This window comes from Hyla sarda, chromosome 6 (genome assembly GCF_029499605.1).
Source record: "Hyla sarda isolate aHylSar1 chromosome 6, aHylSar1.hap1, whole genome shotgun sequence".
NCBI lineage: Eukaryota > Metazoa > Chordata > Amphibia > Anura > Hylidae > Hyla > Hyla sarda.
The window spans coordinates 180,210,250-180,234,329 of NC_079194.1; the positions used below are offsets into that span (position 1 = coordinate 180,210,250).

At 41.9% G+C, this 24,080-nt stretch overlaps 2 protein-coding genes across 7 annotated transcripts in view; both read left to right on the top strand.

Annotated features, from left to right (window-relative positions):
* The window catches only part of TERF2 (telomeric repeat binding factor 2), a 64,822-nt gene extending 49,848 nt beyond the window's left edge, over nt 1-14,974 (top strand). For 5 of the 6 annotated variants that reach the window (XM_056525931.1, XM_056525933.1, XM_056525932.1 and 2 more), the window contains 3 exons: nt 3,184-3,269; nt 11,321-11,367; nt 13,858-14,974. In XM_056525931.1, coding sequence (XP_056381906.1) covers nt 3,184-3,269; nt 11,321-11,367; nt 13,858-14,016 — 292 coding nt within the window. In that variant the 3' untranslated portion in view covers nt 14,017-14,974. Of the gene's footprint in view, nt 1-3,183; nt 3,270-11,320; nt 11,368-13,857 lie in introns of those variants that run through there. The other variant, XR_008845143.1, reaches the window with a different exon arrangement.
* Nucleotides 14,975-16,840: 1,866 nt separating this feature from the next.
* TMED6 (transmembrane p24 trafficking protein 6) lies at nt 16,841-22,989 on the top strand. The gene is made up of 4 exons (XM_056525936.1): nt 16,841-17,273; nt 18,638-18,764; nt 20,869-21,017; nt 22,553-22,989. Exons 1-4 carry the CDS (start codon nt 17,076-17,078, stop codon nt 22,784-22,786), a joined length of 708 nt encoding a protein of 235 aa, XP_056381911.1. The 5' UTR covers nt 16,841-17,075; the 3' UTR covers nt 22,787-22,989.
* The last annotated feature ends 1,091 nt before the right edge of the window (nt 22,990-24,080 follow it).

The following is a 24,080-nucleotide window of genomic DNA, read 5'->3' on the forward strand; positions in this document are numbered from 1 at the left end:
ACAAAACCGTGCTGTCCTACCCGCACCCCCTGCCTCGTTCCCTGCCCTCCCTAGCCGTGTGTATGTGTGACCTCCTCTTGGTATAAAGAGAAGTCTTCGCAGAATGGTGAGTCGCTGAGTCTTTTCTTCTTTTCCTCTACATTTGAAGATTTTGCAGGCAGTGATAGCGGAGAGGAGCTGGGTAGGGACTTCTCCTGGGTTAGTTCCCCCACCGATGAGGATGGAAGTGGATCCGGAAACAAACAGGCAGCGACAGGAGCTTCCACGGCTGGAGGCTGTAAGGAGCCGGCGCCATCTTGGGAGCCCATGGGGGCAAAGGTTTGTAGCCTCGCCACTGCCGCTGAATTGCCTTTAACAGTTGGCATAATGGAGCCAAGTGATCCACTTTAGTTCGGGTAGGATCGGGGAGTACAGGATGATGGCAGGATAGGTAAAAGCACGGGCTCAAAGCGGAGCTACAGCAGCATGCGTCTGCACAGCTCTGCGTCCCGTCCACGCCCCCAGCGCAACTGCGAAATTTAATCTGATTGTCGGGTGCCTGTGGGTTGATGTGGCAAAACTAGTTTGGCATGGGTGACATTCCTACAAAGCCTAATTAATGTGATGTAGAAAGACAACATAATGGCAGGATTGCTGTATTTCTTTCAATTCCCCATGTATTTCTTTCAATTCCCCATATAGGCAATGAAATATTTTTACTGCAAAAAAAAACAAGCCTTTGTACTTCTATGTAAATATAAAAAATTTGGATCTTGGAGTATGATAACTCCGAAGTGGAAAAAAATAAGTTTTTCAGAGTTTTTAACACAGTTCAAAAATGCAAATGTAGGAGCACAGGCTAATAACCCTGCCCTTACACAATTGAAGCCTCCTTCGTAAGGATATTATATGCAGGACACTGGGGGGCAGCAAAGAATCAAGAGAGCAAGTGTTCTGTGGATCTATTTAGTGTAAACCCTTATGTGCAAACTATCCATGGTAAAGGTGGCTTACCTGGCTGGGGAAAACGATGAGTGCACAAATATGAACTTAATGTAATCACTAGTTAAAAAAAAATATATATATATTCATCTGAAGAAACTTCCTCACCAATATAATGTACAAAATAGGCTAAACAAATATATACTGAGTGAAACTGTCACCATAGGAGGAAAGAAAATGATATTGAAGGAGATTTATCATTCTTTTCAAATGTATGGCTTTTATGACCATTTTTTAAACTTTTGCTTACATGCGACCTATTTATCAAATTGTCGCACAAGCTTGATAAATAAATCGCACGTAAGCAAAACCCGGGAAACCCGCTTACAAAAGCATTTTTAAAGCAGAAAATGTTTCCCTTATGTTAATAGATGAAGTTCTTTATCTACCCTTTATTACCAGTAGTGTTGCTAGAGAGTGACGGCGAGGGAGGGTACCGCATCAGGCGACACCCTGACTGGCACTAAATAGCTGCACGCCAACTATCCTGCAACAACTCATCCACCCACCTCAGATTAAAAAATATTAAAAAAATACTATGCCGCACCATGAATATCTGTACTTTTTTGTTTAATTTTGAGCCCGCATGTTGGTGGGCGGAGTCTTGCGTTGCTGCACTGAGGCCGGAGTTTACGTCGGGAAGCAAGACAGCGCAGCACCAACAGGCACATAAACAATAGTGAAGCCACAAAAAAAAATTGCTCTGTACGTTACCCACCCCAAAATGGCCATGAAGCTGTATTACTATGGATGTTTCTATTTTTTTAAGGAAAAATGTTAATGCCACATACGGATTATTCACGTAGTATGTAAAAATTATTATACAATAATTTTGTGCCTTATTCTATTTTAACACAGCATTAAAGGAGAACTCCAGAATCGAAAAATTTTCCTCCATACTGCCGTCAGTAAAAAAAAAAAAAAGATACATACCTTTCTTCGCTCCTCCGGTAACCCACTCCGGTCTCTGCCACGATCCTCTTCCTGGTTGCCGGTGGTCGGCGAGTCATACTGCACTCAGCTAATCACCGGCCGCAGCGAAGTCCCGACTAGGCCGGCGATAGGCGTGTGATGTTTTCGGCCCCGGCAGCATGTGTCTGCGCCGAAAACGTCACACTGCCGCTCAGCTATCGCCGGCCGAGTCAGGACTTCGCTGCAGCCGGTGATTGGCTGAGTGCAGTATGACTCGCCGACCACCGGCAACCAGGAAGAGAATCGCGGCGGACACTGGAGTGGGTTACCGGAAGCCCCGGGGGAGTGAAGGAAGGTATGTATGTATTTAATTTTTTTTCTGCCTGCAGTATGAAGGACAATTTTTTTTCTATTCTGGAGTTCTCCTTTAATTTTAAAATTTAGTGGGTACGCCAGCATGTACGTGTCCAAAAATTAACAAAGTTAAAATTAAGTTATTATAATAAATGTTTTCTATAATTAACATTAATGTAGTAGCTTTGTTTCATGAACAGTTGTTAAAGTGGGTGTTAAAGGGGTACTCCACCCCTAGACATCTTATCCCCAATCCAAAGGATAGGGGATAAGATGTCTGATCGCGGGGGTCCCGCCGCTGGGGACCCCCCGCAATATAGCATGCGGCACCCACCTGATTCTTGTCCGGAAGCGCTGGAGCGTTGTCCGGAAGCGCTTCCAGACAAGAAACGGGTGGGTTCCGCATGCTATATTGCGGGGGTCCCCAGCGGCGGGACCCTCACGATCAGACGTCTTATCCCCTATCCTTTGGATAGGGGCTAAGATGTCTAGGGGTGGAGTACCCCTTTAATGTCCTTTTCTGCACATATGCACTTTCTGTAAGCCAGATTGGACCTGGAATACAAATGCGACTTAAATGGAGATGCGACTTTTTTTCTTCATAAATAGCGACTATCTCATTTGATAAATACATGACCACTGCAAAGTAAAAAAAAATGTAAAAAAATTACCACGTGAGCAGATTTTAGAAATGTGCTTTGAAATAAGCAAAAAATCAAAAAGTGGCAGCATGTATAGAATAGTCGCAGGTGTGCACGTACGTGCAACTTTGTTTATGCAAAAATAAAATCTACTGAGCTTGATGACTCTCCTTCAATGAGAATTGCTCTTTAAGCTCAGATTTGCAGAAATACATCAATCAGCAGAGATCATTGATAGTATTGTTGTACATCTTGTGTTTAATAGTGATTTTTAGTGCATTTGTTTACTCTGCAGAATAGACAATGATTTCTCTGAAAATTCCAGTATCCATGAAGAGCAGGACACGTGGAGCGATGAGGATGAATTGTTTCAATCAAACAGTAAGTGATATGTGCTTAAAGCGCAACGGTCATGAATATTATACCTCCCCAGACTAATACCATGATTGTATAGATGATGATACGTGTAATGCAGCTGTACTTTTGGCTGCTGTTTATCAGTCTTTATCAGCAGGAAAATAGTTTTATCGTGCGGTCAGCAACAGTCGGATAGGCGTGGCTGGGGATCGTAACGCCCCACCTCCGCCACGCCTATCCCCTGTAAGTGAGCGCTGGACCACTGTGTGATTGACACACAGGTCCCCATCCCTGATGTCCATGATGTGCGGTCCGGCATCACTCCACTGAGCCTATACATATAATGTGCACCTTTATGATATATGATATACAGTGCCCGTTCTCCTATTCTTTCTTATGGTGCCGGAGACGCGCTGCTTCTGCTTTCACTACAGGCAGTGAGCTCGCTCCCTGACTCTAGCACTGCGCCGGCGCACTGAGCTGGCGGTAGACAATGGAAGCGAGCTCACTGTCTATAATGAAAGCAGAAGCAGCGCGTCTCCGGCACCATGAGAAGAAAGAAGAGGAGTACGGGCACTGTATATCATATAACATAAAGGTGCACATTATATGTATAGGCTCAGTGGAGTCACACCGGACCGCACATCATGGACATCGGGGGGTGGGGACCTGTGTGTCAATCAGTGGTCCAGCACTCACTTACAGGGGATAGGCGTGGCGGAGGTGGGGCGTTACGATCCCCAGCCACGCCTATCCGACTGTTGCTGACCGCACGATAAAACTATTTTCCTGCTGATAAAGACTGATAAACAGCAGCCAAATGTACAGCTGCATTACACGTATCAGCATCTATACTATCATGGTATTAGTCTGGGGGGTATAATTTCCATGACAGTTGCGCTTTAATGGTTATAGCGAAACAATACTAAAGTAACATGATTTATTTTTTTTGAAATTAGACAAACTAGTCTTGTTTCCCACAGCAAACTTCAAGACCTTCTGTGTAAAATAAATTTGTGACTGAGTGAAAGCTGTGGGCTTTACTCATTACTTCCCACTTGCATCTATTCCCCTCCCGATATCATGACTTTCCCTGCTCTTGCAGCTCTGTTCTCACTGATATATAACTGAATGGATAGGTCCCTTTCTTTTGCGAAATTGGCACACTTCTCTCCTAAAATACTCCACTGCTGTGTACTTACTTTTCTGCATTCTTTTCTTCTGACTGACACTGCCTCTTCTAATGCAGCCCTGTTTTAGCAGATTTTATCACCAAAGTAAACCAGTTTCTCCATTCCAGCCAACATAGCTAAACATGTAGGACATTTCAAGTTAAATATTTCTGCAAATACATTCATTTAGCTAACTTGCTTTCTGCTACCTCCCTCTTTCCCTCCCTCTTGTTGACAACTAATTGGCTAGGTTACAGACCACCATTTCACTCTAAAAGTGGTGGTAGGGCTGGTGTGAGAGTCCAGCAATTTAATTCTAGGGAATATTAAAATTAAACACAAGATGGCAGTATAACTACCGTAGAAACATACAAGAGCATAAATCAAAGTAGAGCCTGTACGAGACTGCTTTCTTAAAGGGCTATTCCTCTGGAAACTTTATTTTAAATCAACTGGTGCCAGAAAGTTACAGATTTGTAAATTACTTCTATTTAAAATTCTTAATCCTTCTAGTACTTTTCAGCAGCTTTTTGCTCCACAGGAAGTTCTTTTCTTTTTGATTCTGTCTGACCACAGTGCTCTCTGGTAACACCTCTGTCCATGTCAGGAACTCTCTAGAGCAGTGTAGGTTTGCTATGGGGATTTGCTTCTACTCTGGACAGTTCCTAAAATGGACAGAGGTGTCGGCAGAGAGCACTGTGGTCAGGCAGAAAGGAAATTCAAAAAGAAAATAACTTTCTGTGGAGCAAAAAGCAGTTGAAAAGTACTGGAAGGATTAAGATTTTTAAATAGAAGTAATTTACAAATCTGTTTAACTTTCTGGCACCAGTTGATTTAAAAATAAAAAATGTTTTCCAGCGAAGTACCCCTTTTTCTACATGTGTGAACATTTTGATACGTGCCTTCGACATAGTTATAAAATGATAGAGATGCAGGCAGCTTAACACTATCCCCCAGGTTTTACAGGCGCCTAGATGGCACATCTGCTTAGTACTGCAACCAGCATGCATGCCAGTAATTTAGAGGGACTATTGGTATAGTAATATATTAAAGTTCTAAAGTATGCCTGTGCATAAATTTATACAGCTCTACAGAGAAATGCTATTCAGGAGCAAAGAATCTCACCTAGCTTTTCCATGCTCCTGAATGGCATATCTGCTTATAGCTGTATCACTTTATGCATAGGCACGCTTCAGAATTTATATAATAGTGCCTGTAATGGTGGCCATGTTGTTCCTGTACTAAGCAGATGTGCCATTCGGAAGCCTGGGAAAGCTGTGTGACAGTCTGACCCTGTAATGACTCATGACCTTGTAATTATTACATGGAAAAGCTGAGTAAGACATTCTCAGGTACTATAGAAAAAACACAGGGCATTGGTGGTGAGCACTAAAGCAGGTGTGTGTGTACCTGGTCCTACAGACAGAAGTCCCCCCTATTTCTATCCTTTAGACTTTGAATGGCACAGCACCATGGCCTATGTACCTATATGGTGTAAACGCTTACAATGGTGGTGGAGGAGTCAGCAGGGCAGTCAAGCGTTGCACACTGCATGAATATCTGGTGTCCAACTCTTTCTAATGAGTTTTGCTGCACTCTGGACGCTGTTAGAGGTATAATAAGGGAAAGTGGCTTGATGTATTTGCCGGGACGTATAAGAGAAGATGAGTCCTCTCTGCGGTGCACGGGATGAGTGGGACCCACAGATATAGGCCCTGATTTACGATTGCAAACCCGACATGCGCCAGAATTGAAAAAACCCGACTAACTCTCCATTTTACTTAGGAAACCAGAAAAGGGGGTGTGACCATCTGGAATGGGGCGTGGTCATAAAAAGGGGAGTGTCTCCGACATTTTCACAAAAACCCAACATATTTACTAAGGTTTCCACAGAAAATGTGGTGGATTTGAGTTGAGGAAAACCTCACAGATCAAAGCATGTGTAAAAAAACGCAAAATGTAGGGAAAAGTGCAAGATGTAGGGAAACCTTAGTAAATACCGTGGGGAAAAAATTGTAGGGAAGTAAAACCCACAAAGAAAACTCCACTCCACTTAGTAAATCAGTGCCATAATGTGTGACCGCCCGCTCCAATCCACAACATACCGTATATATCGGCGTATAACACGCACTTTTAAAACTTAAATTTAAGGCTAAAAGCCTGCCTGCGTGTTATACGCCGATATATCTTCTGGTCACTGATTTAAAGCGGCCACAGCAGCGTCTGCTTAAGTATTAGCAGCACAGCCGCGGCCACTTTAAATCCGTGACCAGCGGCGTCTCCTCCCCGCTCAGGAAAACTGTCACTTGTTTTCTCCCACACTATCCACAGGTACTGGTGTGGTGGATAGTGCGGGAGATGCTAATTAAAATGAGCCTCACCTTGTCCGGATCTGCGCTACCTTTTAATCAGCGTCTCCCGCACTATCCACCAATACCTGTGGATAGTGCGGGAGAAAACAAGTGACAGTTTTACTTTTCATTTTCCCTACCTCCCCCCTCCCTCATTATTCCCCCTTTTCCCTGCTTTTCATAGTTTTATTTTCCTTACCTGGCGGCACTTCGGCAGGTCAGGCGGGGGGGGGGGGGGGGGGGGGGGGTCTTGCGGGCTGCGGTCTCTGCGCGGCATCAGTGACGTCACTTTTCATTTCCTGTAGTCGCCGCCGAAAAGTGACATCCCTGATGCCGCGCAGAGGAGCCTGGAGAGGACGTCACTCATCTGCTTCACTGACCGCAGCCCGAAAGACAGCCGAAGCGCAGGCAGGAAAGAAAAAAAATAAAAATGAAAAGCAGGGAAAAGGGGGAATGATGAGGGAATGGCTGTCCGGGCATGCTGGGAGTTGTAGTGGCACTGGAGGGGACGGGACCAAACTAAGGTGCAGAAGAAAACAAAGTTGGGGGGATGATGTGGCATTTAGTCCAAGTGATTTAATTTACATTTTATTTTTTTAACTTAAATTTCCCTGTTATACAGGGAGGGGGTGCGTGTTATACGCCAGTGCGTGTTATACGCCGATAAATACGGTACCTAATACTGCCCACAAGTATTTCAACAAATCCTGCGGGATCCCAGTCCCAATGCAGTACTCTACATCAGAGTAACCAAATCTCTACTCTGATTTAAATGATCCAACGATAAAATTAGTACAAAATGATTCACACAATAATTTGGCGATATTCAAAATGAGAAATATGAAAACTTATCTTGTGGATAATATGCCACACTAAGGAACAGAAATTCCCAAAGAAGTAGTTTTCTCTATCAACTGTAGCATTAAGCAGCAAAATTGAGCTTGAAATGATATAGTTTGAATAATATGTGGCACATTGCACTTTACTATTCTACTGCAGAGGTTTTCCATGTCCATTGTTTACATCATATTTTTTGTCTCGCGCTATTGTCATTTTTATCTGTATTTTTAAACAATGTATTTTTGACCCTCTTCCTATTGAAAAAACAAAAGGTGGATTCAAAATGGCCGACTTCAAAATGGCCACCATGGTCACCACCCATTTTAAAAAGTTTCCCCCCTCACATATACTAATGTGCCACAAACAGGAAGTTAATATCACCAACCATTCCAATTTTATTAAGGTGTGTGTGTGTGTGTGTGTGTGTGTGTGTGTGTATATAATATATATATATTAATATATATATATATATATATATATATATTAATATATATATATATATATAATAATATATATATATATATATATATATATATATATATAATAATATATATATATATAATAATATATATAATAATATATATATATATAATAATATATATATATATATATATAATAATATATATATATATATATATAATAATATATATATATATATAATATATATATATATATATATATATATATAATAATATATATATATATATATATATAATAATATATATATATATATATATATAATAATATATATATATATATATATATATATAATATAAAAATATGTGATATAAAAATATATATATATAATATAATATAAAAATATATACATACATACTAGCTGAGTACCCGGCGTTGCCCGGTTTTTCCTTCCTAATCGTTGTTGGGGAGGAAAATAAACAAGAGTAAGCTTTTGACTTCATATCCCGTCCTCATATATTGTTGTCATATTCCGACCTCCTATCCCGTAATATGTGTACCAGGTATTGAAATATCTCCAGCCGTTTGGAAGTTATGTGGGAACATATATTTCCCATTGACTTGTATGGGACTTTAAACATAAACCCCGCACCTGGCAAATGGGGGTGAGTAAGGGTTAAAGGGGTATTCCAGGCAAAAACATTTTTTTATATATCAACTGGCTCCGGAAAGTTAAACAGATTTGTAAATTACTTCTATTAAAAATTTTTAATCCTTCCAATAGTTATTAGCTTCTGAAGTTGAGTTGCTGTTTTAAGATTAATATTTTTTAATAGAAGTAATTTACAAATCTGTTTAACTTTCCGGAGCCAGTTGATATATATATATAAAAAAAAAGTTTTTGCCTGGAATACCCCTTTAAATCACCTATCCTATGTTTGTTGTTGACATATAAGTAACACGTGCGCCAAGTTTCATGTTAATATCTTTAGCGGTTTGGACGTGATGCTGGAACATACACACATACATACACATACACACGTTGAGTTTTATATATATATATATATATATATATATATATATATATATACCTACCTACCTACCTACCTACCTACCTACCTACCTACCTGGTAAGTCTATTGTGGCACTGATGTTTTTCTAGTTTAGGATGTATATTACGCCAAAAATAAGATAATCACCCCTGGCCACCAATTTGACTTTGTTCTACTCTAGCCCTATATGATTTTACGCTAGAATTTAAAACAAATTTTGTACATGGTGATGATCACCAATGTACAGAGGTTATGTCTAAAGCTAAAGGAAGGAGATACATCTTAAAGCTAAAAATAGGGTCTTTTTTGGCTCTATAGCGACATCATATTTTGTTTAATGTACACTTATTTGGCATCACTAGGCACAGGAGAACTAGAAGATTACTTTTTGGAGTAAATATTATGCATTGAGTAATGAGTCTTAAAAATATAACATGAAAAAATGTTATGACCATTTTTTACTAAAATACCTGATTAGAGTTGAGTGAACTTACAGTAAACTGGCCGTTGATTACTTTAGTCCAGGGGTCTGCAACCTTTAAGACAAAAAGAGCCACTTGGACCCGTTTCCGAAGGAAAAAAAAAATGGGAGCCGCAAAACCATTGCGACATTTAAAACAAATATAACACTGCATATATTGTTTCTTACCTTAATGCTATATATACAGGATCGTGCAGACAGCTGTCAATCTGAAGAAAAAAGGACTTTCACTTAACAATGTAAAATATATTTTTTGGGTGGGCTTTTTTGGGGCCCAGGCCTGGGGTGGGCTTTTTTGTGCCCCAGGCCTGGGGTGGGCTGGGGAGAGGGGCGATAATGCACTGGGGAGAGGGGGGTTAATGCTGCTGCAGGGTGAGGGGTTAACGCTACCACTGCCATGGGGTAACTTAACCCCTGACCCCATGGCAGCGGCAGCGTTAACCTCTCACCCCGCGGCAGCGATAACGCTGCCGCTGCCATGGGGTGAGGGGTTAAGTTACCCCTCATCCCATGGCAGCGGTAGCGTTAACCCCTCACCCCACGGCAGCATTAACGCTGCTGCGGGGTGAGGGGTGAACGCCCCGCTGTCAAGTGATGAACTTTACATACTCACCAGTAATGTACTGTACTGAGGCGCAGGCCGGCGGCGACACTGTCATGTGACGTTACATTGTCACATGACATTGAGGATCTGCGCGGCCCCGGAAGAAGAGACTCCGCTCCAATGGCACCAGGGCAGGTAAGTAAATAGACGGCGGCTCACAGGCTCAGATCATTCCGGAACACTGCATTGTCCCGGAATGAGGGTGACCGGGACCCGGGACAGACTCGCGGAGCCGCGGCAAAGGAGTAAAAGAGCCGCATGCGGCTCCAGGGCCGCGGGATGCAGGCCCCTGCTTTAGTCTGTATAAATTAGTTCAGCTTTCCAAGGGCTCTAGTTGCCTGGAAAAGTCCAGGATTACCGTCTTAGGTCTCCTAGGACTGTATCCACCTTTTCCAGGCAACCTGGAAAGCTGAACTAATTTATACAGACTAAAGTAATCAACGGCCGAGCAACAAGGTTCGCTATGAGCCAATTTACTGTAAGTTCACTCGACTCTACATGGATATATGCACTCTATCTCTACCACTTACCCTCTAATTTCATGTTCCAGCATAACTTCCGCATGGCTGGAGATATTTTTTTTAATTTTTTTATGTGAATTAAAAATATGATAGAACTAAGTTAACCCTATCCAACCCACTTATGCAAGGGTGAGGTTTTTATGTCTGAGATTCTATGCAAACCAATGGGGCTTCCAGTACATCTCCGGATTGCGCTACTCCCGGGCTGCAGAGATTGCTCGAGTATTTTAAGCATACTTCCACTGGCCAAATGATATAGTAAAGTAGGATTTAACTGCACAGCAGGCAGGTGCAGAGAATATTTAGTGCAGGGAATGGGATTGAAGGAGAAGAACGGCATTGTTTCTTTTCATCTTCCATAAGGTCAGGTACTCAGCTAGTGTTAAATAATAACGCCCAACAAGGTAGACTGGCTAAAAAATTTACGCACAAATTATTCAAATTTGTAAACAAAAATGTTGTAGCTCCCAGCTGCATGTTCTGAAAAAATAGGAAAGGTTTCTGCTTATGGACAAGAATATGGGCCTGTTCTTAAACTTGTTGAATAAGCAGGGTGTACATGGAAAAGTCAACTATTAAAATAAAATGTCTGCTTCACAAGTGTTTTTATATAAAACTTTATTCAATGTTTTTGCAGGATCTCTAAAATCTGGCAACAGTGCAGGCACTCCTGGAAGAAAAAAGGTAAACTGGCTGTGTTGTGGTGTTCAAACTTATGTTTCCTGCTGCTGCATATGCATCTAGATAAAAATATGATTTTGGAGGTTTGGATTATACACTCATTTCTTTGGGTATTTCATATGCAATAATTAAAGGGCCATATGTATCTCTTTATTTTTAATCAGTGGCAGCTCTCAACAAGTGTGATAGGTTCCCTTTAAAGGGGTACATCAAAAGGAATTTTTTTTTTTTTTTAATCAACTGGTGCCAGGAAGTTATACCGATTTGTAAATTACTTCTATTTAAAATCTTAACCCTTCCAGTACTTATCAACTGCTGTATACTACAGAAGTTGTGTAGTTCTTTCCAGACTGACAACAGTGCTCTCTGCTGCCATCTCTATCCTGTCAGGAACTGTCCAGAGTACAAGCAAATCCCCTTAGCAAACCTCTCCTGCTCTAGACAGTTCCTGACAGGAACAGAGGCGTCAGCAGAGAGCACTGTGGTCACACTGGAAAGTACTACACAATTTCCTCTGGAGCATACAGCAGCTGATAAGTATTGGAAGGGTTAAATGGGCACTGTCAGATATAAAAACTTTTTATACATTGTACATCTTTGCAAAACAATAGTTTTTCTAATATACTTCTTTTTAAAAAAAAACATTTTATTAAAGAAAACTGCTTCCGAAAATCCTATCACTAGAGGTCCCCATACCTCCTGGGACACGGAGTCCAACAGCATCATCAGTGTGTCCAAGGGTCATAGACACAAGATGGCTAACAAGGGTGCAGGAGGAACACTGTCTAACAGCAGTGTTGCTGAAGACTGTTTACCAAACATGTGCCTCCAGCTGTTGCAAAACTACAACTCCAAGTATGTCTGGACAGTAAAAGGATGTCTGGGCATGGTGAGAGTTGTAATTTTGCAAAAGCTTTAGGCACACAGCTGAAGGCAACACTGCTGCATAAAAGTTATCCAAACAGTGTACCTCCAACTATTCCAAAACTAAAAGTCCCAGCTTTACAGGACTAGCAAAGGATGGCAAACAAGAATGACATAGGAACAGAACATTTATGCATAAAACCTTTGCACTAATTTAGGAAGATGTAAGTTATACACTCACCATATTGTCTTTGAGTACAATCTCCAATAATAATTGTGTGTACAGCATAAATCCAGAGAGGAAAGGGTTACAGAGCAGGGCGGCCAGGCTCCTCCAAGAATAGTCAGCAAAGTGAGGGAGGGGGAGGAGTCTTCACAGTGCAGACAAGAGAAGAACACGCCCCCTCCCTTTGACAAGATGGAAAAGACATTGAGCAGTAATGTGCAATTTTTTAGTGAAATATAGGTGATAGAGACATAAATTACATGTACATGATCAGAATGAGGTACTGTAATATATATATAACAGTGGGATCTGACAGGTACACTTTAAGATTTTTAAATAGAAGTAATTTACAAATCTGTTTAACTTTCTGGCACTAGTTGATTTGAAAACCCTTTTTATTCCCCCTGTGGATTACTCCCTTAAAGCGCAACTGTCATGAAATCTTGGTGCAATAACCTGCACACAGCCTTTGTACTGTGTGCTGGCGGTGTGTATAGCAATGTTTTTACCTAATATTTGCAGGCTTTCATGACCCCAAAAAATACTTTTGATGAAAGCCACTGATGATCGGATAGGTGAGACGCCCACCCCCTGGATGTCGGCGCAGGGACCGCTGTGTGATTGACACACAGGTCCCAGCGCATGCGCCCTTCAGCTCATCTAATGTGCGCTCCCCCAGTGAGTGCTCTCTCCTGCCACAGTCTGCTAGGTGCAGAGAGTGCGCTTCCTCTCTGCCCCTAGTATTGGGAACTGTCCTGCTTGCGCGCACGTCTCCACCAGAGAGAAGAAAGAGAATGGGCACGAGTATAATAACCAGCCAAAAAAGGGGAGCTGAAGGGCGCATGCGCTGGGACCTGTGTGTCAATCACACAGCGGTCCCAGCGCTGACATACAGGGGGTGGGCGTGGTGGCGGCGGGGAATAGTGTACCTCGCGCCACGCCTACCCGACCGTCAGTGGCTTTGATCAAGAGGATTTTTTGGGTAATGAAAGCCTACAAATATTAGGTAAAATCATTGCTATACACACCGCCTGCACACAGTACAAAGGCTGTGTCCAGGTTATTGCACCAAGATTTCATGACAGTTGCGCTTTAAGGCAGCCCGCATTCTAATTATGAAGCTACAGACTGTGATAAAACCTCTTGGATATTGGATTATAGACAAATGTGTATATATAGCAATTCTCTTGTGTGTTCTTATCATGGATCACCAGATGTGTGTACTGCCCCAGGGAGGATTAAGGGGGGGGGGGGGGGGGCTGCCTAAATACACTTTGGTGTCTGTATGTCGATGTGGATGTTATACAGTGTTATATCTTCTGCCGACTATGTCACTTGAGCAACAATTTTAGTCAATTTTTAAAAATCGTATTTAGCTTTTTTAATTTTCCTTCTAATTGCAGAAATGGACAGACAAAGAAACTAAATGGATTAATATGGGCGTGAAAAAATACGGTGAAGGCAAGTGGTCTAAAATATTGAGAAGCTATCCTTTCAAACAGCGCACAGCGATCATGATAAAGGACAGGTGGAGGACGATGAAAAAACTTTCTCTGGCATGAAGGAGGCCTCCCTTATTATCGGGCCATGCCTAGTGTCCCCTTCACCAATGAATGTTGTAACTTTGGATTGGACTACTGTAAAAAATATCTTTATATTGTCTCTGGGAGACTACAGTTCATTGTGTGCTGGACACACTTCTATATCTACCATATTTCTAGAACTGCAGCTACTAGAGGGTCACAGTTAGTATATTATTTTGACCATTACCATTAAAAGTGAAATATTGGACAATGGCTACCAAGCAATCCTGTGTAGAGCAGTAAGTCATATCAATGATATTGCTATATACTTTGCCTGAGGTTTTCCAAACTGTTGCCTTTCATTCCTGCTATAAAAATATTTAAAGTTATGTTATGTAAAAAGATTCTGGAAAAAACTATTTGCCAACATTGCAGGTCCCATGTGGCTTGTCCCCCCCAACCCAACCCAACCAGCCCCCCCCCCCCGGTGTCCCAATTATGCAGCAGTGTTCAAGTAGGGACAGTACTAGAGATCCAAATCTCCTGCGTTCCTTTCATATAATGAGACTAGGCTCCTGTGGTCAGTAGAGCGCTTTATTCTCTGCTTCCAGGAGAAAACACCAGGAGTCACAGAACTAAGCAGCTGCCTCTGAGGGGGTGGGGACTTCCAACATGCGGCTCTTAGAGATGCTATTGAACATATAGCTATATACCTATACCTATTGCTCTTGTATTTGGGGAAAAAAAATACTCACCCTTTTTCCCAGCTATTAAGGTGTCAGTAGGAAAAACAAATTACTCGCCTGCTGCTGATCCCTTGATGGTGCTGGGCCACACTGTCAGCGTTTCCTCTTCTGACATGTTGGACATGGTCTATGTGCCTGCATGGGTAGTGCTGACAATGGGGACTGGCATTGTCGAGCAATTGGTGGCAGGTAAATGCGTTTACTTTTTTTTTCTTTTTTTCTAACCACTTAAGCGATTTTAATTCTAAAAATATTTTTCCCCTTTAGCTTCAGTAGTAGCTCTATAAATCCCTATGCAGGAAATGCTAAATTGGTGATGCTATACTTTATTGTTGGCTTTCTTTATATAAGAACACTCCTATATTGCATTTGCAGCTTGATGTATGGAGGACAACAGACTGTTATGTTTGTGACCAACTTTTCAGTCGTCTCCTGTCAGGAAATACAAGTCCACAGGCTGGGTCTGGTATTGCAGTTCAGTTACAGTTGAATGGGGGTTGCAATTCCAGACAAAGCCCATGGAAAGGTGGAGCGCTGATTCTGAACTGAAAAAAAGTGGATTATTATTTTTTTTTTTTTTTTTTTTATCCTGGACACACCATTTAATTGTATCGGCCACATTCCCACTTTCCTGACTGTTATAAGGATGTATATAGTTTCAATATAAGAACACTGCCAATGGGAATATACCATCTATAATGAAATGTATACCATATACACTGCAGTTTACTGATGGGAGGGGTTGGGTATAGACATAGGGTTTGTTCTTGCCATCTTCTCACACAATAACATTGTGCCATACAACAACTTTTTAAAATATTTTGTATATAGAACAGTGTTATGTTCATCAATAAACTTTACAAGTTTATTATCCAGGAATTGCTTTTTTTCTGTGGATTCTGCTTCTTTAGAGTGTATAATATCATTTTAGGTGGGTCTCTGACTGCTTGATATCACGTGTTGCAATGCATTGTGGAAGATGTAGTGTTTTTGGATTTGACTGTAAGTGGTGCTGATGTGGAAGCCATTAGAATTCTAAATGAAGCTAAAAGTTATACAGGATTATCCCCTTAACGACGCAGGACGTTTACGTCTTGGTGAGCTGGTACTTAACGCACCAGGACTTACATTTACGTCCTATGCATAACCCCAGCCAGGGACCCGCCCGTAATGGCGGACATCCGCGATCGTGCGGATGTCCGCCATTAACCCCTCATCTGCAGCATCGCGGTACTTTGAATGGATGATCGGATCGCTCACAGCACTGCCGCGGTGATCCGATCATCCAGCATGGCGGCCGGAGGTCCCCTCACCTTGCTCCGGCAGTCTCCCGGGGTCTTCTGCTCTGGTCAGCAATCGAGCAGACCAGAGCAGATGATGACCGATAATACTGATCAGTGCTATGTCCTATACATAGCATTGAGCAGTATTAGCAATTGAATGATTGCTATAAGTAGTCCCCTATGGGGACTATTAAAGTGTAAAAAATTGTAAAAAAAAGTGAAAAAACCCTCCCCCAATAAAAATGTAAACTGTCCCATTTTCCCTATTTCACCCCCAAAAAGTGTAAAAATAATATTTTATATACATATTTGGGATCGCCGCACGCATAAATATCCCAACTATTAAAATAAAATTTTAATGATAATGTACGGTGAAAGGCGTGAACGTAAAAAACAGTCCAAAATAGCTGCTTTTTTTTTTATAACCTTTTATTCCAAAAAAAAAATTAATAAAAAAAGTATTAAAAGTTTTATAGAAGCAAATATGGTATCAATAAAAAGTACAGATCACGGCGCAAAAAATGAGCCCTCACACCGCTGCTTATATGGAAAAATGAAAGTTATGGTTAAACAGTTTGCGAATTTTTTTTTTATTTTTTTTTTCGCGCAACAGTAATAGAAAAGTATATTATCATGGGTATCATTTTAATCATATTGACCCTCAGAATAAAGAACACATGTCATTTTTACCATAATTGTACGGCGTAAAAATGAAACCTTCCAAAATTTGCTAAATTGCTGATTTCTTTTTAATTTCCCCACACAAATTTTTTTTTGGTTGCGCCATACATTTTATGGTAAAGTGAGTGATGGCATTACAACAGACAACTGGTGACGCAAAAAACAAGCCCTCATACTAGTCTGTGGATGAAAATATAAGAGTTATGATTTTTTGAAGGCGAGGAGGAAAAAACGAAAATACGGAAACTGTATTGCCAAAACGTGGTATGAACCCAGCCTTACCTTATCATAATAGGGCTGTCCTTTTTGTCTGGGGGCTGGACAGGTTAATGATTGCTGAGGTGTACCTAATCCCCAGCACTCAGATGCAGCCTCTGCCGCTCACATCATGCTTTGTCTTGCTGTTCTCCTGTCCCTTGTATGCCCATGCTTACCACAGAAGTCGGAGCCATTAAGCAGTCACAGCTCCGAGCCCTTATTCCGTGGAGCAGATCGCTATGACTTTGCCATTGTGGTGAGCCCTGCAGGCACTGAATGCTTCTGGCACTACGCACATCAGAATGGTTATTTCTACTTTGGGTATGAGGTAAGTGACATCTGTTAGTACATTTGTTAAAGTGCCCCAGATCTTTGAATCACCCAGAAAAAAATAGCCTTGTAAAATGATAGAATCCATATTTACTCCATCTTCATTCTAAATTGAAACTGGTACCTACCAATTCTTGCTGGGACGTATAGTGTCACGAGACATTTTTGTCTATGCTGACATTTGTTGTTTGACCATTAGATAAAATGCCTACATTTTCTAATAGAGCACTTTCCTTTACATTGTTCCCTTGTGCTGATGCAATGACGGAAACCTTAACATCTGCTGCCAGCCCAAATGTTCTCAGCAGCCGCTTATCACTTATAACAAGGTGACCCTTCCCATTCCCAGTGCAAACAGCATGTTGTGTCCTGAGTGTGATGTAGTATTGGAGATTTATATGTAAGTGGCCACACAGGACATGACAATGATTGAGACATCTGCCACCAATATACAAAAAAAAAAAGCATGTTAAGGGGTGGAAAACATTTTTTGTTCTTTAAATCAACTGGTGCCAGAAAGTTAAACAGATTTGTAAATTTCTTCTATTAAAAAATCTTTACCCTTCCAGTACCTTTTAGCAGCTGTATCCTACAGAGGAAATTCTTTTCTTTTTGAATTTATTTTTTATCTTGTCCACAGTGCTCTCTGCTGACACCTCTGTCTGGAACTGTCCAGAGTAGGAGAAAATCCCCATTGCAAACCTATGCTGCTCTGGACAGTTCCTGACACGGACAGAGGTGTCAGCAGAGAGCACTGTGGACAAGACAAAAAAGAAATTCAAAAATAAAGAATTTCCTTGGTAGCATACAGCTGCTAAAAAGTACTGGAAGGGTAAAGATTTTTTAATAGAAGAAATTTACAAATCTGTTTAACTTTCTGGCACCAGTTCATTTAAAAAATAAATAAATAAATAAAGTTTTCCATCGGAGTACCCCTTTAAGGGGGTGTCTGCTATAGACAGCTCCCTTCTTATAGAGCAGGCTGCATGCAACTAGCTGCTTCTATATTCCCCTAGTTATGCTGTTTATCTGAGGAATGAAACTTTTTGCCTGACAGAATACAATGGGGAGTAATCCATTCACCAAGTAACTTCTTATATACACTAATCTCAAGATCTGTTGTAGATCCAGTGATACCTACTGCAGTCTGCTATATAGAAAATGACCTAAGGTGCGGTCTGCCCAAATTATACTATATATATATATGTATATATACTGAACATGTATGTTTTGCTTAGCTCTGTATTATCCTTTCTACAGAAAGGTTTTTATTCTGCAGAACTGTACTTCCTACTGTAACTGGGGATGCAGTATTTTTGTCTGATAGTTGGTAAATAAATATTTCCCCCTTCCCCCCCACAGGTTCAGTGGACCTCCGGAATAATGCAGGACAGACATGTGTCTGCCTCAGCACATAATCCACAGGGTTTTCTCATTGAAACCTCCAAGGATGTACGTGGTCAGATCAACTTTGAGACCAAAGAGACAGGTAATATGATGGACAGGTCACTTTTGTATTTTTCTTGTTTACTACATCAATCCATTGGGTGGGGGATATAGCCAAAACCAGCTGAAATATGTATTCTATACTCCTCCCATGTCCTGTGTATTTTAACCCCTTAACGATGCAGGACGTAAATGTATGTCCTGGTGAGGTGGTACTTAACGCACCAGGACATACATTTACGTCCTATACATAACCGCGAGCATCAGAGCGATGCTCGGGTCATGCGCAGCAGTTCCCTGCTGCTGCTGATAGCAGCCAGGGACCTGCCGGAAATGGCGGACATCCATGATCGTGCAGATGTCTGCCATTAACCCCTCAGATGCCTTGATCAATACAGATCACGGCATCTGCAGCATCACGGTCACTAAAATGGATGATGGGATCGCTCGCGCTTCTGCGGCGATCCGATCATCCAGAACGGCAGACGGAGGTCCCCTCACCTGCCTCCGCTGCCTTCCACGGGTCTTCTGCTCTGGTCTGCGATCGAGCAGACCAGAGCAGAAGATGACCAATAATACTGATCAGTGTTATGTCCTATGCATAGCACTGAACAGTATTAGAAATCTAATGATTGCTATAAATAGTCCCCTATGGGGACTATTAAAGTGTAAAAAGAAAAGTAAGAAAAGTGGGAAAAAAATTTGAAAAACCCCCTCCCCCAATAAAAATGTAAATTGTCCCATTTTCCCTATTTCACCCCCAAAAAGTGTAAAAAAAAAAAAAAAATTTTTATACATATTTTGGTGTCGCCGCATGTGTTAATATCCGAAACTATTAAAATAAAATGTTAATGATACCGTACGGTGAACGTAAAAAAAGAGAAAAAAATTTTTTATTCCCCCGAAAATTTATAAAAAATGTATTAAAAGTTTTATATAAGAAAATGGTATCAATAAAAAGTACAGATCACGGCGCAAAAAATGAGCCCTCATACCGCCGCTTATACGGAAAAATGAAAAAAGTTATAGGTCTTCAAATTAGGGGGATTTTAAACGTAATAATTTGGTTAAACAGTTTGCGATATTTTTTTTTTTTTTTAAGCGCAACAGTAATAGAAAAGTATGTTATCACGGGTATCATTTTAATGGTATTGAACCAAAGAATAAAGAACACATGTCATTTTTACCGTAAATTGTACAGCGTGAAAACAAAACCTTCCAAAATTAGCAAAATTGCGGTTTTCGCAAAAAACAAGCCCTCATACCAGTCTGTGGATGAAAATATAAGAGTTATGATTATTTTGAAGGCGAGGAGGAAAAAACAAAAACGTAAAAATAAAATTGTTTTGGGCTGAGTCCTTAAGGGGTTAAACCTGTATAAAAGTAGAAAAATGGAAAGACCAAAGGATTGGTACCTTGTGAGTTACCCCAGATAGCAGTTGGGGGGGGGGAGAGAATATTACTTCCCCTCCCTGCTGGTAGTACCAGCCGGTGTCCTGTAGATAACTGGGATATGGATGAAGAGAAAACCTTTGCCAGCAGGCGCTCAGAGGTCCACGGAAGATATCACACTTGGGTCACGTGAAAGAGGCTCTGCTGGGCATATGGCATCTGACTGGGGGAGGCCAAGTGTGATATCTTCCGTGGACTTCTGAGCGCCTGCTGGCAAACGTTTTCTCTTCATCCATATCCCTGTGTATTTTAAAAGCCTCTTTGTGCAAAATACATAATTAGGCTAGTGTGGTCTCGTCAGTTACACACTACCCCCAGTCATATATTTAGCATAAAGAGGCTTTTAAAGGACAAGGGGATAAGTGTTTGATCGCAGGGGGTCTGACTGCTGGGACCCCCCACTATCTCCCAAATGAGCCCCGGCATTGCCGCTCTGTGATGTCGACCTCACTCAATGGTACACACCCTCCCCATACAGCTCTATGGGAGAGGCGTGGTCCATGCAGGAGATCGCGGGGGGGGGGAGTCTGACCGCTGCGCTTTAATAGAACGCTCCCAGTATATTTTTCAAAATGACAGATATGCTTCAATATCATAGATGATATGGTGGGATACTACTTTCCATAGGTAGGCAGAACAAAGCAAGATGACTTAATTGTTTGCACCACAGACAATTCCCTCGTTTCTTCTCTTAGGGTTTTATCAGCTCTGCATAAATAACTGGCAGAACAGCTTTGGCTCAGTTCAGGTTTACCTCAACTTTGGTGTGTACTACGACGGACAAGGACCCGAGCACCCTCAGGACCACAAGCGGAAGTTAAATGACACCCTGGTATCTATTGAGGTGAGCGCTGCAAAAAGTATAGCTGAGAGAAGCCACCACCCTGTTAGAAACCTGCGGGGGGAGGAAGTATACTGAGAGTGTGTTCTGCAGTGACAATCACGGCCCACATTTTTGTCCCTTCCCAGCTTGCTACCACCCCAGACCTTGAGCACTTTTTTTAAATTATTTTTTTAACTTTCACACAAAACTAATTGAAGTTTAGACACGTCTGAACCTACTATCAATTCTACATAAATTTAAGATCATGAAAGGGGGTGAAATGATTTTTAACCCCTTAAGGACCAAGGACGTACCGGTACGTCCTTGGTCCTGCTCTCCTGATATAACGCGGGGTTACACAGTAACCCCGCGTCATATCACGGCAGGCCCGGCATCATAGTGAAGCCGGGACCCGCCTCTAATAGCGTGCAGCGCCGATCGCGGCGCGCTATTAACCCTTTAGCCGCGCGCTCAGAGCTGAGCCGTGCGGCTAAAAGTGAAAGTTGCCGGCTAGCTCAGTCGGGCTGTTCGGGATAGCCGCGGCTAATCGCTGCATCCCGAACAGCTGACAGGACAGCAGGAGGGCCCCTACCTGCCTCCTCGCTGTCCAATCGCCGAATGACTGCTCAGTGCCTGAGATCCAGGCCTGAGCAGTCATGCGGCAGAATCGTCGATCACTGGTTTCTTATGAGAAACCAGTGATCAATGATGAAGATCAGTGTGTGCAGTGTTATAGGTCCCTATGGGAGCTATAACACTGCAAAAAAAAAAAAGTGCAAAAAAAAAAGGGAATAAAGATCATTTATCTCCTCCCCTATTAAAAGTTTGAATCACCCCCCTTTTCCAATAAAAAACAGTGTAAATAAAAATAAACATATATGGTATCACCGCGTGCGGAAATGTCCGAATTATAAAAATATATCATTAATTAAACCGCTCGGTCAATGGCGTGCGCGCAAAAAAATTCAATAAGTCCTAACAATGCAAAAATGGTACCGTTAAAAACTTCAGGTCACGGCGCAAAAAATGAGCCCTCATACCGCCCCATACACGGAAAAATAAAAAAGTTATAGGGGTCAGAAGATGACAATTTTAAACATATTAATTTTCCTGCATGTAGTTATGATTTTTTCCAGAAGTGCGACAAAATCAAACCTATATAAGTAGGATATCATTTTAATCGTATGGACCTACAGAATAAAGATAAGGTATCATTTTTACCCAAAAATGTACTACGTAGAAACGGAAGCCCCCAAAAGTTACAAAACAGCGTTTTTTTTTCAATTTTGTCGCACAATGATTTTATTTTCCGTTTCACCGTAGATTTTTGGGCAAAATGACTGACGTCATTACAAAGTAGAATTGGTGGCGCAAAAAATAAGCCATCATATGGATTTTTAGGTGCAAAATTGAAAGAGTTACGATTTTTTAAAGCAAGGAGCAAAAAACGAAAATGCAAAAACGGAAAAACCCCCGGTCCTTAAGGGGTTAATATATATATTTTTTTGTTTGTGTAATTTTTGTACAACTAGGCTATGTCCATTTTTCTCCTATAGGAAAGTGCCCAGATTGTACAAGGTCGTGTTCTTCATATGTGGAGATATTATAACTTTGCTCGTATGAGGAAAGGGTCTGATTACTACAGGCTGATGTCCAACTATCACTATGTAAACTGGTGGTCAGCAGGTACAAGCATCCTTATTGTGGTCTCAGGAGTCCTGCAGCTTTATTTCCTTAAACGTCTCTTCAATGAAAAGGTGACCACAACGACCCAGAAACCACGCTGCTGAGAACTACTGAGAATGCTGCCCTGATGCATCTCGGGCTGAAAGATTTTATATACCTTTCTATTTGTTTTTATATATATCTTGCAATTGTATATGGGTATCACAAGTAAATGTTGGGATCAGAACTTGACAGCTGTCTAATGCCCAGTTTATACCAACAAATAAACAATGCTGTATGTATGGCTATACTTGGCTTCCCTTTTATATGCCAGAAGGGGGGGGAAGAAACATATGAACAACTATCTCTAGGGGATTAAGTTCTTGATTGCGGGGGCCAACCTGAGACCATGATATCCTGCACAGCAGTCCCCAGGGAAGCACACTCCCTTCATGTTTCTCTATGGGGTACCATGGGGGGGGGGGGGGTCTGCCACAGCTTCCTCCTGGGGTCGACATGAACTCTTCCTGGGGTGTCGGACCCCCTGCGATCTAAAACTTAGCCCCTATCCACAGGATGTTGCCCTCCATCGCTGTCACCGCCGCTCTGGACAGTCTCTGCTGCCTGGGATCGTCGTTCTTCATCGCAGAGCGATGGCGATGTAGGGGATCCTGAAGAGAATGGTCTGGAGCGCCGGGGACAGGTGCGTGATCATCACCGGACCACCTTAAATGGCTAGCCGGCGGTAGCTGAAGCAGTCTGTGCTGCCGAATAGCCATTTATGCGATGGCCCCGGCATACAAAAGCATTGTATATTGATGCTGCCTTCAACATGCAATGGCCTCTAAGAGGCCATTGTATGTTGAAATTTTCGTAGGTCGGGGGGTCACTGTATACAGTTCTCCCCCACTACAGTTGTGTTTTCTGTCTTCTCAGTGGCAAACGGGGGTGGGTTTAGGCCCCTTCCTCCGTGACCCAAGGTGAGACGGGTGGCGGGGGACTCGCCTTCAAAGCACCACTGAGAAGACCGAGAACACAGCGGCCAGGGCACACTAAAAAGTGAACCCTTTATGGACTCACACTATCACCCAGTATTTTGGGTTTATTGTGAATGAACTGGCTGACCGTTTTCCTTCATTGCATTCATAGTGCTGGCTCCAGTGCTGAAACTTTCCTGTGTATAGCTTGCCCAATTCCTTTGTATTCTAGGAAATGTCCTACTGTAGGAAGACCATCCCACTGCACTAGTAAAGCTGTATGTGCAAACAAAGTGCTGTTTTGATGCCCTTTTCTGCATCCAAAACAGCAAGATGTTGCCTAAGAAAACAATATGCTTCCACCTCATGCAGCAGCGTGCCAAAGCATTCAACACTGCGGCATTTAGTGCTTGTATGAACACGTTGCTAAAGGACATCCAAC